Here is a 17,931-nt window from a genome sequence, read left to right as displayed (position 1 = left end):
TTTGAGTTTTTGGTTTTTGAAATTGCAGGTATTTTCGTCTAATTTAATTCATCTGTTGACCATTTTTAGACCTGACACAGGAAAGCACCAATCCAACGGAATGTAGTATTTTGCACCTTTTTTTAAAAAAATTTCTTTGTTCCATGACGAAATCCTGTTTACAGAACCTGACTTCTTATTATGCACCTCCAAATGAAGAGCTTGAGATAAAAAATGACTGCCCTTCCGATTCGAATTCGTTAGGAAAATAAAACGAATAAATCAAAGTTCTTTAAATGTACCATATATTCAAGTATGCGTATAGAAGAAAGCCTGGCAGGAGGAGACCTAGACCTGGCACGAAAAGAGCTTTGAGGTTCAGCAGAACGAGAAACATAGATTATTGCACTAAACTTTCTATTCATCAGGGTCAGCTGCGAAGATTTTTATAATTTTTTTTTTTTTTTAATTTTAACTTCTTATGTGGACAAAGTCACGTAGTCGTCATTGTCATATGGGGTTTTCTGAAATCTTAATGATCGTTTTCAAATGCAGGATTTTCTTCAAAGACGGATATCTATGTAGAAACTGAATCTACAACATTCAAAGAACAATCGTTTCGAAGTTTATGCATTTTCGCTTCATATTCATTTGAGAAATCTTGTTCTGAAATCATTGTCAAATCTAGAGAATTAATCATTTAATTAGTAAAATTAATAATATCAAGAGTAAATCCTACACGTTCAATCTAAAGCAACGACAGGAACAAATATTTCGCAATTGCTGAGTAACCATAAAACATAATTAATCGTGAAATGGAAATATTTGAGAGTCTGAAAATAAGAAAATCGTCGCTTGCATTCATTTTTATCAGATGCAACTTGATGCAACGTCAATCATATTTAAAATATGAAGGTGAGATGTTCAAAATTTGAAAAAAGAAGCTGCGTGCTAAGAGTTTCACTTATTTGAGATCTGAAATTCACTTATTCGGTTGAAAATTTACCTTTCTAGGTGTAAACATTAATCCGCTTCGTTGAAAATTAATCTTTCTAGTTGTAAACTTATTTTTTAAATTACATAATTTTTTAAAAAGGCTATCCTTATTCAAAAATTAATTTTTTTTTTGGTTGAAAATTAAACATTTTATATAAAATATTTTTTCTTTATTGATTGAAAAATCTTTTTCGGTCATTTTCAATATAATGATTCATTTCGTTGGTTCAAAATTGATGTATTTTGTTATATTTGAATGTAGATTAAATCGCACAAATTCTGATTTTCGTATAGCTCATGAAAAATATATAGTTAAATTTATGAATATTTTAGATTATTATATTCACTAATAGAATCGAGTATAACTGTCACTGATTAAGATTAGGGTAAAAAAATCTGCATTTCTTCTATTTGCAGAAAAAGCTGATTAATGTTAAATATTTACATGAAAAATTTATTTCGCATAGTAACTATTCATATGATACATCATGCGTTAGTAAATGAATTGGATTGTTTATAAAATTATTTTCTAAACTAAAAATTTAACTATTACATTTTTGATTTAAAATTGACGTTTTTTAGTGGAGAATTCATATCAAATTTTAGTTTTTTTTCGTAGAAAATTAATATTCTTGCTTGAAAATACCACTATATATTGGGCAGAATATTTACGTATTATATTAAAAATTTGTGTTTTTGATAGATAATTATTCTTCTTATTGCATTTTTACTATTTTTTACTATTGATTTAAAAATAATATAATTTGTCAAAAAGTAGTTTTTTTTTGTTAAGAAGTTCACTGTTCTGTTGATATCCGTTTTTTGGATGATTTCAACTGTATTTGATTTAAAATCAAAATCTGTTTTATTTGAAATATTAATTATTACAGTTTTCTATATAAATTCATCTCTTTTTCTTTTAATTATTTTAAATTGTAGAAAATTTAACAACTTATATAAAAGTCACTGTTTTTTAATAAAGATTCCACATTCTGGTTAAAAATTCATCTCTTTGATTGAAAATTTAATAATTTTGTTAAAAAAATCGTTCCTTTTTTGTTGAAAATGTATTTTTTTAATAAAAATTGATCTATATCAGTTTAAAATTGATCATTTTCATTCAAAATTCATCTTATTGGTTAAATATTTGCATGATTAATGTAGAGTAATCCACCTCCGAATCGTATATAAATGTTTTTGGTGAGATCTTACATCTTTTTTAGTTAATACTTTTATTGAACAAAAGACTCGCTTCAAACAATAACAATATTTAATAATTAACACTATATAATGCATACGCGTACGTATTGAATGCGTACATAATGGATGTTACGCAGTAACTTTAGACATTTATTTTATTTTTTTTATCTTTCTTACTTTTTGTCGATTTCTGAAATAGGTGATTTATAAACCCTCGTAAAAATTTATGTGTACCGAACTGATTCATCTTCGAACGCACGTTCTAGAAATATAACCTTTTTAATTATGAACCTCTCTGCCGACTGAAAATTCATGCTACATTCATATTGTCTCCAAATTGTATTTACAGCTTAAGCCTACACGGAAAAAAAATTATTGAGGCGAACGAGTAAATAAAGAATATATTAAACTCAAAGTAAGTTCGAAAGTTTATTATTTTCGACAGATTATGTTTAATTGTATTATCTTCAGATTAGAAAAAAAATTTAGTTGTTATAGAAATATATTAACTTACAGTAGCCAATTTTGCGTCTGGTATCGCGAAAATTAATTTCCCTGAAATCCGTGTAATGCATTTGGAGGTCAAGTTTGTTGTTTTTATCGCGTTTCTTGATATTTCAATATAGTTATCGCCTACAATGGAAACACATGTAAATTATTATTAATGCATCATAAACTTCATTTAATATTAACATTCGCGCACATTTTAAGTGGTAAAAAGCGTTTAATTGTCCAAATTAAATCTCAACTGTCACTGCGCCCGATTAGACCGTCGCCATTTTATTTCGCTGCTCCCATAATGCACCGGTGCTCTTCCGATAATTGCTTCAGACACCTATTCTTAATATCCCTTTTATAGCTATACTTATTAGAGGTTTGACTATACGATATCCCTGGTATATGGAAAATGGTCTAGGATATTCATTTTCGCTGATCCAGGGATCTTTCTAAATTCCTTCGTTCGTTTTCAGCTAAATGTTTGGCTATAATAAGGAATAATATCCCTGTCACAGCTCAATTTTTTTTACTGTGTATGTATCGAGCCGCCTAACCTCCTTAAACTCTTAATTGCCGGCCCTATCATAAACTGATCCGCTGCATCGCCTTTAAGAAATTTGTAAAATTCTGGTCTGCAGATATTTCTCACTTTCAAATTTCTACCTCACAAATTGGGTGTGTCTAAATCTCCTACCTCGAATTTCCTTAGCCAATAGAAGATAAGCAATCCACTGACCTAACATCCCTTCTGAAAATTTGTACTTCGGCAATGCACCTACTTCAAAATTGTCTTCAGATAAAAACAGAATGCCGCCGTGAACAGATCAATCTTTGTATACCATACTCTTGTCTGCTAATTTCCAATTTCGTACCCCATTTTTGTTTGAATAAACTATCGTTAAGTTTCTTAAAATGTGGGTGCTTTCACTAAAACTAACCAATTGAACATTTTCCTATTTTTCTTTGCATGTTTTGCCTCGTCCACAGAACATTTTGGTCCTTCGAAAACCGTTTTACATATCGCGTGTGATAAAGATTCTCGTGTATGGTAAGTTTTTTGTGTGCTTTTAGTGCAACTGCAAAACGTTTAACAACAATTGTGCAGCACTTATCAGGACGATAAACGCAACTGAGGATTCAGTGTTGTACAGTGAACACTGAAATGAATAAGTGAACAGTGACTTATGTTATCCCTTTGAACAGGGGCGAAGGATATTTAGCCAAGCACTGGCAAATTATGACGATTAACTGAAAATCGTTGATATTCTGACGCAGCTGATTCTGAACAGAAGAATTCTCGATTATCCGAATTCGAGATGCTGAATAAAAGCAGCAGTCCAATGCTCTTAAACTATTCACGGCGAGGAAAAGGATCTGTCGTTTAGCAGGATTCAACGTCCAGGACTAGTTCCAGAGTAATCTAAATCAACCGTGAAAAGAAATCAGAAGAGATTTCATCGCAGCAGAGACAACGGAGTAGTCAGGTCATCATCGGTAAGCGAGTTCTTGGTAACACCAATATTCCTCTAATTACTTGCTGCTTCATTATTATTATTTCTGTCCGTGTGTTTAATTTCAATTACGCTCAGCTCAAACGTAGATTCAGTCACGATGGCTGAACACGAAATAAAAGAACTACTTTTTCGAATTCACTCTTCTAATGTTATCTCGATGTTCACTTCATATTGCCGGGGCGTTATTTGATTTTGTATTAGACCTTGTTTTCTTACAGCTGTAACTGTCTCTTTTGTTTGTCATTATATTTACTTTGCTTTAAACTATCTTGCCCAATTTTATTTGAATGACCTCCCCCCTCTACCTACGGACGGAGCTGGCCTATTCTAAGGCACTTTGTTTGGAATTTTCGTTATTTTATCGCTTATCGCAAATTATCGTATCGTATTTCTTTTATTTATTTTATCGTTTGGGCTGAATTCGGGCTGAGTTTCCCTTTTCTTATAATTAAAATTTCAGGATTGCCTTTATGAAGGATGGCGGCCTATAGGACCTTATTCGACTGCGAATATAATGGCCGCGTGACAATTGGCGCCCAACGTGGGACGGCGCTTTCAGGTTATGCTGGAAAGCTAAAATGGTCCTAAAAATTTGGCAAAAATTTTCTTCGCATAAATTTTAGAAAACCCAAAATTTGTAAAACTAATTTGGATAAATTAGTTAAGAATTGTTGTATCCGACATTTACGTGAAAATTAAGAGATAAAATTTTACATTTACCAAATTCAAAATTTTCTTTTCAGTTTTCAATAATTCGTCGATATTTCGTTCAAAGTATTTGAAATGATTAATAATTTTTAAAATTTTTTGGTTTTTAAAATTCAAAATTTTCTTTTCAGGTCTCGATAATTTGCAAATAGTTCATTCAAAATTTTGGAAATTTTTCATAATTTCAAAATTATTTTGGTTTTCAAAATTTAAATTTTCTTTTCAGGCCTCGATAATTTACCCATATTTTACTCAAAATTTGTGAAATTTTTAATAATTTTTAACATTTTTTTGGATTTCAAAATTAAACATTTTTTTCGGGTCTCGATAATTTGCCAATATTTCATTCAAATTTTTTAATATTTTGTTTGGTTTTCAAAATTTAATTTTTTTTCGGGTTTCGGTAATTTAACTTTTTTTTACTCGAAATTTTTCATAATTAAAAATTTTTTTTTCGATTTCACAATTAAAAATTTCTTTTCGGGTTTCCATAATTGAATTTTTTTTTTACTCGGAATTTTTGAAATTTTTCATAACTTTTAAAATTTTTTAGGTTTCACAATTAAAAATTTCTTTTCGGGTCTCGATAATTTACTAATATTTTAATCAAAATTTTTTTAATTTGTCATAATTTTTGAAATTTTTAGGGTTTCAACATTCAAAATTTTCTTTTCAAGGTCTCGATAATTTACCAATATTTTACTCAAATTTAAAAAACAAAAATTGTACAGCTACAAAATTTAAGATTTTCTTTTCTGGCCTCAAAAACTTAGCAGTATTTTATTTTAAATTTCGAAGATTTTGGAAAATTGAATTATTGATGAGAAATTAAGGAGCCTTATTTAATGTTTCTAAATGACTATCGTGATCAAGTTTTATATTTACCAAATGAAAAACTCTCTTTTCAGGTGTCGAAAATTTGGCTAGATTTTTATTTTATTTTTTTAAATCAGAAATATAGGAAATTAATTTCGCTTAAGAAATTAAGAGATGTCGTTGAATTGACTTAAATGAGAATTTAGAGATAACATGGTGTATTTATAGAAATTAGGATTTTCTTTTCAGGTTGCGAGCAATTAGCAGAATTAAAGTTATACATTGGAGAGTTTAGGAAATTAATTGCGTTCCAGAAATGAAGAAGAGATATTTAATAGATTCGAAAGATAACTTAGTGAAAAAATTTTACGCTTATGAAGTTTAAAGTTCCGCTTCCAGGTCTACAAAATTTATCAAGAATTTTTATTGGTCAAATTGGAGGAATTACAAAAAATTAATTAGGGTTAATAAATTAGAAAGTTTCATTTAGTGAATTGAAATAAAAATTTGAAGGTAAAATTTCACACTTACAAAATGTGAATTTCTTTAATTTTTTTTAACGATTAGAGTACCGAACATTTGACAAGTTTGAGTGTATAAAATGTGGAATTTTGGAAAATCCATTTTTTAAAAAAATAAATTGAGGACTAATTTTTTGCGAAACTAAATTTGAATTTATAATGGAAATCTACATTTATAAACTGAGAATTTTAACTTATCCTTTTATCATTATTATTAATTTGTAGATTTTGAAATTCGGAACGTTACTTGTGTTTCGAAATTTACGAAGAATAATTTAGAGAATTGAAACGGAGATTTAAAGATAAATAAGTTTTATTTTTACTGAATTTATAATTTTGTTTATTTTGGAACAAAATTTAGTTAACGGAATTTAATGAAATCTAGAATTCCAGAAATCAATTTTGTTCCAGAAATGGAGCAATATTAACCAGCGAATTTAAATACGAATTTACAGAAGGAATGTTCAATTGTGGACACCTGTGCTTATGAATTTATTTTAATCGCTGTTATGACATGTGTATTATTCTGAAACATTTATCGTCTTCAATTTAATTGGAATTCATGATATACCGTAAGATATTGAATACGGTTCTCTCGTCTCCCTGAAATTATTTCAGGCACGGTAACACCAGTGATTATAAATTTATTTTGATCGTTCTTGTTGTGTGTGTATTGTTTCGAAATATTTATCGACGTGAATACCGTTCGAAATCGTGATACGCCGCAAAATAATAAATACGGTTCTTTCCTTTTCCTGAAATAATTTCAAACACAGTATCTTTGAAATTTTATAGACCCTTATAAAGTCCTAGTATTTAATCCCTAAATAAGATGCCGGACGAAACAACCCCGGTTTCGTGGGTTTATGACCTAAACAAAGACGAGCTCATACAGGAGTTAGAAAATAGAGGCCTCACTTTTTCTGGTACTCTTGGGGTCCTGCGGGAACGATTATTGAGAGCAATTCGCGCAGGGACGGATACTTCCGATACCTCCCCCCACCACTCGCAGGAAAATCTCGACCAGACTAACCCTTCTTCCGACAATTCCTCAAAATTTTCAGTACGAGAAAGAGAAATTAACAAAACTAATGCTTCCACACAAACCGAATTAAATTCATCCTACTTCCTCATGTTGGACGATCTTATCAAAGCTGGTCAATTAACGGGTTATATCGAATGTCAGTCGAATGGACAAATACCGGGGTCAAGCTATAGTAGCAGATGGGGGCGATTCTCATGACGTTCCCTATAGCACCCGACCCAGTAGCCCTAATTGTAGTCGGACAAGAGAGCTTGGCTATAACGAAAGTGCCTTCACAAATAGACAGCGAAGCAGCAACAGGAGTACGGACCCCTATGCCGATCCTGAATCACACTCTTATTACCCTAGTTCGAGTACAATGAACCCCCTGTGCTCCCGTGTTAATTTCTAGCAACCGCTTTCTCGTCTTCAAGACTTTTATCGGCCACAACGAGGTGATTTCAACACTTTTCCCTTTGAACCCCCTCCCCACACTTATGAAGATGAGGAGATAGATAACCCCTTCATTCCTCCACCCCACTCTCGCACACCCTCTCGAAATTATGTTCATGGTACAACCCCCTTACCCTGCGCATACATATAGTATTATGCGCAAGTGGAATATTAGATATTCAGGAACGCGAAAGGACGACCCAGATGCCTTTTTAATGCGAATTGAGGAGGGTCGAGACTTAGTACCAGTCAGAGGTTCTAACTTCTTGAGAGTGATTCCCTTTTTTTACAGGGGATTGCCCTCAACTGGCAAACATTCGACCAGTTTGCCAAAGCCTTCAGGGTTAGATTTCGGGATTCAAACTTCCAGTTCGAATTGAGGCAAGAGATTCATCTCAGAACTCAAGGCAAAAGGAAATCCGTTTCTGACTACCTTACATGCATGCGGGCCATGTTTGATAAACTAAGACCCCGAATGTCAGAAGATAAAGAGGTTAGCTATGCGCATACAAACCTATTGCTTAAGTTACACTTAGCTATCCATCGCAACGACATCGAAGACTTCGTCCACCTGGAATATCTTGCCAACATCTCTCAGAAGAGTTATCGTGTGGCGCGAAGTTATAAGCTTTCCTCAGTCCCCGAACGATCCCTACTTCCCGACCTAGCTTACAGAGACCCAAATTATCGGAAACGAAACAGATGTACTGGTAACCCTCGGGAAAAGCTTACGTTTTTAGAGGAGCACATGGAGTCGCTCAGTTATGAAGGTCCAGTCGACCTAATGTGTCTTACCAAAGAGAAGGAAAATAATCCTAGAGCTGAGTACAAGTCCAAGCCCAGAACAAATCCTCAAGCTTCCAAGCCTTTCTCTCAGAGATCCACTGACCCCTCAGAAAATCGCCCCTCTCGATTCAAATTCTTCAACTGTGGCAAACCTGGACATGGGTTCACTACTTGCACGATACCAAGAAATAGGTTCTGTTATGGGTGTGGCCGGAAAGACGTCACAAAATTAGAGTGTTCCCGGTGTTCGGGAAACTGAAAAGAAAGGTTTATTGCGGAGAGAATGCATCTTTAAAGGGTTCTGATCAATCTTTTTCAAACATAAAGCGCACAGTAAATAGAAAGAAATTCAAATCTTGTAGAATTATTAAATTATTTGAAATAGAGTATTTGAATAAACACTTTAATTTTAATAACTTCACGGGAATGTACAACCCCCCAGAATTGGAAATAACATTTTTTGTCTTTGACAACCAATTTTTTATTAAAGAATCAGAAATCCCCTTAATTGTCCATGTACCTGCAGTTAGAATAAGAGTAAAGAGGGTAGATTCTTTTTCAGTTTCCGCAAGTAACCCTTTTCTATCAGACCTCCAGTCACAGGGTCAGCTTATAGTTGCAGAGTACGATTTAAACACCAAAAAAGTAACATTTGTTAATAGTTTAGCACGACAGATTTCGGCAAGAGACAAATAAAACCCGAGTTAGACCCTTTATTACCTTTTCGTCCCCCCGACCTATGCTATTCGAGCATCGACCAAATCGACCCTAATCTCGACTTGACAGAAATTGGTAGCGAAATTTTAGAAATAGAATTCTCTTATGCTGACCTTGTCCCTATCTACAAACTGTCCGGACTTGAGTATAAGCCTCACTCTTTATTAGGTCTACAGCCTTTATTGTATTTAAACATCTCAATTCAGGGCCAGAAAATTAAGGATTTGTTTGATAGTTTCGCGTCTAGATCGTTCGTAGGACCAGACGGCCTAAAGCTGATCGAAAACTGAAACCTAAAAACAATTAATCGAAGAGGTTGCGTCCAGGTTGCCTACAGCCAGATAGAACTAGTTTCTCATGAGAGCTAAACGTAGATTTTCAGAACGCAACTTAAGCTTTTGAAGACAATTTGAACCAGAGGCATAATTTCGAAGTAGACAATAGTAACTTAGAAAATTGTTGCGGACTTATAGAGCTTTGGATGAAAGAAGCTGACTCGCCTAAAAATTTGTTAGAACAAGAATTACCAAAACCTACTGAAAGACTGGGCTTAACAAACTTGATAGAACATACCATAGACGTAGGCAACCATCCTCCTATTAAAAAACGGAATTATTAAAGATCTCCAAAAATTATGGAAACCATGGTCGCTGAGGCAGATAAGATGTTAGCCCACGACATAAGAGAGCCGTCAAATAGCGGTTGGTCATCTCCAGTAGTAATGGCAATTAAGCCTGCTGGAGATTATCAGTTTTGCTTAGATTTCCGAAAATTAAACAAAGTCACGAAGAAAGACGCATACCCCCTACCTCAAATGAGCGGTATTCTCGACAAACTACGTAGCGCCCGGTGTATTTCCAAGATATATTTGCGCAAAGGTTTCCACCAAGTCCCCCTGGATTAGGTCAGTCGCGACAAAAAAGCTTTTACCGTCCCGGGACGTGGCTTGTTTCACTTTAAGCGTATGCCCTTCGGCCTCACCATCGCCACTGCTACATTTCAACGCTTACTAAATAGGGCGATTGTACCAGAAATGGAACCACACGCGTTCTCTACCTAGACGACATAATCATCGTCACAAAAACCTTCGAAGAACACCTCGAATAGCTCTCAATGGTATTGAAAAAAATTCGCGAAGCAGGTCTAGAGATTAACCACGAGAAGTGCGAATTCTGTTGCTCCCAAGTACATTATCTAGGGTAACCGGTTCCCCGCAACGTCAGGGACCTTCGTAGGTTCATAGTTTTATCTAGTTGGTATCGCAGGTTCATTCAAAGTTATGCGACACTAGCATCTCCGCTAACCATTTTGTTGAAAAAGAAACAACAGTGGATTTGGAGAGACGAACAGCAAGCTGCCTTCGAGGAAATTAAACTTTGCCTAACCCAGGCCCCTGTCTTAACTTGTCCCGATTTCGAAACTTCCTTCGTGCTTTACACTGATGCGAGTAATACCGGATTAGGAGCTGTCCTTACGCAGAACGTAGACGGCGTAGAATATGTCATATCATATGCTAGTCGGATCTTGACCGATGATGAGGTTAAATTTACTACCACCGAGAAAGAATGCCTGGCCATCGAATGGGCTGTCCAGAAATGTAGGCCCTACATAAAGGGGTATAAGTTTATGGTGATAACGGGCCATAGTAGACTTTAGTGGTTACATAATTTAAAGAACCCTACTGGTAGACTGGCGAGATGGTCACTGTCGTCCGAGTATGACTTTGATATTCTCCATAGAAAAGGTTCCTCTCATCATGTTCCAGACGCTCTCTCTCGAATGTTTGAATCCCTATCGATCAAAGAAATTATCTTAATTAAAGACCCAATCCCTACCTGGTATAGCAGACGATTTCAAGCCGTGTCTGACTTCTGGGATAGATTCCCTACTTGAAAAATTAAAGACAACAGGTTGTACCACTACCGACCCATCCCGTTAGTGGCGGACTTCGTTGACGATATGAAAGATTTTAAGTAAGTCCCCACTGATGTAGAAAGAGAGTCTGTTTTGTCAGAAGCTCATGATGATCCTCAAGCTGGCCATCCAGGAACTCAGAAGACCTATGCGTTAGTTTTCCGTAAGTACTATTGGCCCGGTTATTACAGGGACGTAAACAGATACGTAAAGAGTTGTACGATCTGCCAAATGTGCAAAGTCGAGCAAAAAGTACCGGCTGGTTTAATGGCACATCGCGTAGTCGAAGAACCATGGGTAGCAGCCGACATAATGGGTCCCTCACCTATGAGTAAATCCGGATTCCAGTATATTTTGGTGATTCAGGATCTGTTCACGAAGTGGGTAGAGATCATACTCTTGCGCTTGACGACAGGTAAGAAGATTGAGTCTGCATTTCGTGAATATATCATCAACTGCTGGGGAACACCACAGAGAACTCGTAGAAAGAGTAAATAGGGTCCTAAAGACCCTGATCATTTCTTATATTGAGAAGGATCACGGTACTTGGGATCAACACCTTTCAGAATTTCGGTTCGCATATAATTCCGCATTATACACGTCCCTTAAATCGTCACCCGCCTTCCTTAACCTGGGAAGAGATCCCTTACCCATTAATTCCTTAAGAAACGGACCCAGGTTAACCCCGAAATTGAACCTCGAAATCCAGGATCCTGGCAAGGGAGGGTGCACAAGATCCAGTCTATGGGCGACTGGGTGATCAAAAATCTGGATGACGCGTTCGTAAAACAGTCCGGATATTACAGGCTTGGTCCGCCTATCCCATAAGAAGACTCAAACAGACCCTCTTCCACAAGATTCCTCTCAGTACCCGACCCATTTTTCCAGACCAAGGTCATCTCGTTCCCGACGCCCTCCCCCCCCAATACCGTCGCTCCTTTCGTCCCCGACATTCTTCCACTTTCTGACACTCTTCCTCTTCCCTACACCGTCATTCATCTCGCCACCGACACCCTTCTCTTTCCCGATACCGTCACTCTTCTCGCTCCCGACACTCTTCCTCTTCCCGATACCATCGCTTCTCTCGTTCCTGACACTCCTCCTCTTCCCGACGCCGTCATTCCTCTCGTTACCGATACACTTCTCCCTCGCCCTACCGTCACTCCTCTCGTTCCCGACGCTCTTCTCCTTCCCGATACCGTCACTCCTCTCGACCCCGACACCCATCTTCTTTTCCCTTCTCGTACTTTTCGCTCCCGACGCCCATCCTCCCCACCACACCGTCACGCCTCTCGTCCTCAACACTCAACTTTACCGCAGAACCCATCCTAATCTCGCTCTAGACCCTTAATTTCCCCTTCACGCCGCTCCCACCCAAGTCCCCAACTACCCGATTCTTCAGCAACCTACCCCTCTCGCCCTTGATCCTCCCGTTCCTCCCGTAATAGCTTCGTCCATATCGCGTCCCTTCTCGACGTTGCCGTCCCTACTCCCAGTGAAGTGCATCCGGACACCATAAAATTCTTCCGGGAGACCCGTGATTTCGGATGCCCCGAATTATCTCGACAAGATATCCCTTTATTAATATTTTTTTTCTTTCTACTTATGTTCGCTTATGTGTGATCCTGATAACAGGAATTTCGTTATCTACCTTTAACCAAGTGTAGTTTCAATTACTTCTCCCTCCCCAAGCCTTAGTCTATTTTTAATTTTAATTTGTCTCTTGTTTTTTTTTGGTACCTAGTTACTTTTATGTGTTTTCTTTTTAGTTTATTTTTTTTTGGAAATTTTATTTTGTCTATCCAGTCAAGGAGTTCGGAATTTAAGTTCTTTTTGTTGTTGTTGATTTTTGAGAATGTTGTTGTTATGTTCTCTTTAATTGTGGCTGATCACGGAGATTTTGGTCCTGCGTTTGGTTCTGGTTTTCCGTTTAGTTTTGCTTTGATTTTATTTTACCGTCTCCCGCCTGGTTTGAGACCTGTTTGGTGCCTCCAAAGGGAGGGGAGTTGTCATGTTGCAGTTTGGCACCATCACAATGATCTAGGAACAAATTAAAATGATTATTTTAATAACATGGATAACCTCCCGACCTTTACTCAGCATTTTCTCGTTTCCTAGTTTTGTTATAACTTTGTTCTCAGTTAATTTTTTATGTGTAATAAAAGTTACTTTCCTTTTTCTCCCTTTTTACCGGATTTATCGTAGTTTCTCGGTCTACTACTTTTTCGAATTCACCTTTCTAATTTTATCTCGATGTTCCCTTCACATTGCCGGATCGTTATTTTATTTTTTATTAGACATTGTTTTCTTACCGCTGTAACTGTCTCTTTTGTTTGTCATTATATTTACTTTGATTTAAACTATCTTGCCAAATTTTATTTGAATGACCTCCCCCCTCTACTTAAGGACTGAGCTGACCTATTCTAAGGCACTTTGTTTGGAATTTTCGTTATTTTATCGCTTATCGGAAGTTATCGTATCATGTTTCTTTTAATTATTTTATCGTTTGGGTTGAATTCGGGCTGGGTTTCCCTTTTCTTATAATTCAAATTTCAGGATTGTCTTTATGAAGGCTGGCACCCGCAGGTATGTGTTAATTAATTTTTTTATATTACCCTTGGGCTATTTTTGTGGTAAAGGTGAAGTGCAATGAGATTCATGGTACTTGTCTGCTTCTGAGTGAGATTATAATAACATTAGTGTATCTTTAGTCATAAGTTAATGTTTTAGTTATTATTTTCTATTAATATAAACATTAACATTAAGTAATATTCCTGTGAAGCATGGAGTTTTTTAATAATTCTTGTTATAAAATTCCATTTCTGATGTGAAATGCGGTAGCAACTTATCGAGACATTGTGGTTAGGATTAAATCTAAGGAATTTCGCATGCCTTTTCACAATTTTAATAGAAAAAAAATAATTTCTTATAGATCTTTGTAGATATATGAGTGATTATATTAAACTAGCAAAAAAGATTGCAATCTTGCAACGATTTGATATCATCGATATCACACGAATTATCTAATTCTTTGAGCAGTGGGTTTTTGTATTCTAATTCCTAACCTCAAAATCTCAAAAAGCTGCTATCACATTTGACATCAGCAATGGAATTTGTTCAGAAAAACTAAAAATATTCCATATTTTGCAGTAATATTACTTAATGTTAATGTTCATGAAATGCATAGGCTACCAAAATTTAATATGCTTTTAAATAATTTATTTTTTAAGAGCTGTGGGATTGAATAAAGTATCAAAATATATTCTCTAGAGAGATCGACGACATGGCACTGACATTTTCACTACAATCTTCATCTTTCAGAGCATACATATCACAAGTTTGAATTTTTAGATGTATCAGGTCTTCACATATCCCGAAAATGTTGCCAAACATTCACTTTGTATTTTCAAGAAGCAAAAGCAATTTCAGAAATATTTATAAAAATTAACATAATTTTGGAAGTTATTTTATTATATTTGAAGTTATTTAAAAGTTAAGGAATCGACAACTTCTCCGTATCTCGAAGACCTCCTCTGCCACTTTAGCAACGCGGATATTGGACAAAGTTATCTTTTTGCAATATTTAAATAAATTTTTGGGTTAATTTTTTGTGAATAACAAACTTTGTGAATAACAATTCTTTTCATTTGCTTTTTTCCATATAATAAAGATCATATTAAAATGATAAGTTTTGCAATTGCTAATGGGATAAAGTAATAAATTACTTAGCGCGCCCGAATGTATAGAGAATAAATGATTTATTTTATCATAAAACAGTAATATGTATTTCAAAGTAAAAATGGCATTCATTATATTTTAAATAAGACTCTGAAACAAAGAAAATTTCAAATGAAATGAATAAATATTGAAACAATTATATTATCTGTAACGTTAGAGGATACTCATACGAAGCCTTATATAAATAAAATGTATCAATGTAAACATTGCTTTTATGGTATGTTATTGAACCTTATCACAAAACCCAATAATTACATATCAAAGAATTACACGTGTTCATAGAACGCATATGAGGTTCTAGTTTCCTTAAAAATTCACCTGTTTGGGTTAAAAATTCAACTATTTTAATAGAAAATTCAGCTATTTGTGGAAAATTATCTCTTTTGTTGTAAATTCATATTTGCGGATTAAAAATTCAATTTGGTTTGTAGAGAATTCCTTTTTTGTTTTAAAGATTCAACGTATTGAACAAAACATTTTTATTTATTGAGTGAAAAATCTTTGTTGTTTAAACTTAACTATTTGTTGAAAATTTCCTTTTATGTTGAAAAATAGTTTCCTTTTCATGTACTTTAATTGTTTTTAGTGAAAATTTAAAATCTTTTAGCGTTGAAATGTCAATATTTTTTCTTGAGAAGTAAACTTATTTCTTTGAGGATTCATTACTTTAGGTGATTTGTTGTCATTGAAGAATAATTTCTTTTTGGCTCAAAATTAATTTTTTTTTAGTGAAAAATTTCCGTTTCCAGTTTTAATCGAAAATTCATCTTCTTTACATGAAAATTAAAGTATTAAATTGAAAATTCATTTTTTTTTTGACGATTCGTTCTTTTGGGTTGAAATTAATCTTCTTCACTAAAGATTCATGTTTTTAGTTAAAAACTTATTTCGGTTTTTTATATCAGATTGGTTTAGAAAAAGGCTATCCTTAAATTAAAAATTCGTTAATTTTGGCTTAAAAATTAAACGTTTTAAATAAAATATTTTTCCTTCATTAACCAAAAAAGATTTTTGGGTTATTTTTATTATAACGATTTATTTCCTTGCTTAAAAGTTCATCTAACCCACATTCTGGATTCCTTCGGAATAAATTGGGATTAAAGTACTTATTTAGGAAAATTTCAAATGAGGTTTGAAATAAAAAAACAATTGTGAAAGCATGTAGCTTAAATCGCACAACTTTTGATTCGCTTATAAAAATGTATGTACTTGAAATTATAAATATATTATATTAATATATTCATCAATACAATTGAGAATAACCGTCAATGATAAGACAAACATATGGACAGTCCCCATTTATTCTATATCGAGGAATAACTAATTTGGCTCATTATGAAGAACTTGATTAATAATGTAACTGCTGAATATTGCCGTGCTTTTTTGTTATATAAGACATAATCGTATAATTTTTATCTCATGTTTCTAGGCGTCAAGCTTGCTTTTTTGAGATCTTTACATTCCATTAGAGCCATATTCAAGAAAAAATGTAAATACTCAATTAATTAAATAAAATAGAATTAAATGAATTAAAATTTTTTAAATTTAAATTATTACCTACTAACTACTACCTACCTACTAACTATTACCTACTACTACTTACCTAAATTATTACCTTTCTAGGAAAAAATTTAATCTTCATCGCTGAAAATTCATGATTTGGAGTTTTGCATTATTTTCACTCTAACATTTCTTATTTATATAATTAGAGTTTTAAAATGGACATAAAATTGTATCTATACACTGAAAGAATGGACGTATACAAAACTCTGAATGGTTAAATTTTAAGTATATTATTAAATTGAAATTATAAGCGATAAAAAATTATGGACTATCCAAAAACTCTAATTTTTTAAATCCATTCAAAATATTTTTATTCTGACGTTTAAAACGCGAGAAACGCCGTAAATTACATTTTTTTCATAATTTTATATTTCAGTTCAAAGAGTTTATCAAAATGAAAAATTTTCCTACATATTTTCGAACCGTGAACGAGATATCAAAAGTCCCCTTCTGACTATTTATGTAATTATTTATCAGTAATAAACAAATTGAAAACAGACTGCTAGTTACTTGTAACATACAAACTATATTATATTTCAGTTTTATATATTTTTACGATTAAATTATTCGTGTGGATTATTTTTTGTTCAAATGTACTGGTGTAAATATCTTCGAGATTGGGAAACGGGTGCCTAATGGTGTTTCGTTGATTTCATCTCGGTTCAATTTCTCAATCTCGCTGCTGTACATATTTATTTTCGCACGTTTTTGAACGCCACCTGTTGTAACTATATACATTCCACGAAGTACCTGATTAAATTCGGTAATATCAACTATTGCCAAAATGTCTCCATTCAACGATGCTAATACACTTTGTTCTTGAGTTGTCATAGGAAGTATAGTGGTACGGTATCCTCTCAAGTAAATTGGTTTATCGCGAGGAAAAGTATATCTTCGAATTTCAAATAACCGATTCGAATTCGTTAGGGAAATAAACCGAATAAATGGAAGTTCTTCAAATGTATATCCAAGTACGTGAATAGAAGAAGGCCTGGCAGCACGAGACCTAGACCTCTCTCGGGGAAAATTTTGATGCTCGGCAGGAAGCAAAGATCTTGAAGGAGAATGAGAAGAAGGTCTGGAACGAGAACCGTGCACAATTGGTTCGCCATTAGGTAAACAGTCAAACTGTGAACTGAACTCTGCAACAAGAAACAGAGGATTACAATTTTTGTGCATTCCTTCTGTGACCGGAAGTCTACAGAACCGAAGTGGCAGGAATTTACATTTCTCACGTAAAGCGATAAATGTGGTGACAAACAGAAAATTAGGAAGTCAAAATACTGTACTCTCACGCATGTAAGCCGCATATTTTTTTTTGCTCTTTGGAGCTTGAAATTCCTTTCTTTGAAAATTCGTTTTGTTTTGGCTTGAAAATTCGTTTTGTTTGGCTTCAAAATCCATTTTTTTTTGGCTCGAAAATTAAAAATTTTGAATAAAATATTTCTTCTTCATAACTCGGTCAACAGTAAGTATCTGCAGGTAAAATTTTAAGGCAGAAAGT

At 34.1% G+C, this 17,931-nt stretch overlaps 1 protein-coding gene across 1 annotated transcript; it reads right to left on the bottom strand.

Moving 5' to 3' along the window:
• Window positions 1-11,990: 11,990 nt before the first annotated feature.
• On the bottom strand, window positions 11,991-12,353 carry LOC117175303. The gene has a single exon (XM_033365011.1). The coding sequence runs from the start codon at window positions 12,351-12,353 to the stop codon at window positions 11,991-11,993; it is 363 nt and encodes a 120-aa protein (XP_033220902.1).
• Between the last annotated feature and the right edge of the window lie 5,578 nt (window positions 12,354-17,931).

The sequence above is a fragment of the Belonocnema kinseyi genome, chromosome 6 (genome assembly GCF_010883055.1).
Source record: "Belonocnema kinseyi isolate 2016_QV_RU_SX_M_011 chromosome 6, B_treatae_v1, whole genome shotgun sequence".
In the NCBI taxonomy this organism is placed as follows: Eukaryota; Metazoa; Arthropoda; class Insecta; order Hymenoptera; family Cynipidae; genus Belonocnema; species Belonocnema kinseyi.
The sequence above is the reverse complement of the archived record's forward strand: the minus strand, read 5'-3'. Positions and strand labels throughout refer to the sequence as shown.

Excerpts from the sequence above, each read along its gene's own strand:
- LOC117175303 (XM_033365011.1), bottom strand. The coding sequence starts at position 12,353 with ATGGGTGTCGGGGTCGAGAGGAGTGACGGTATCGGGAAGGAGAAGAGC.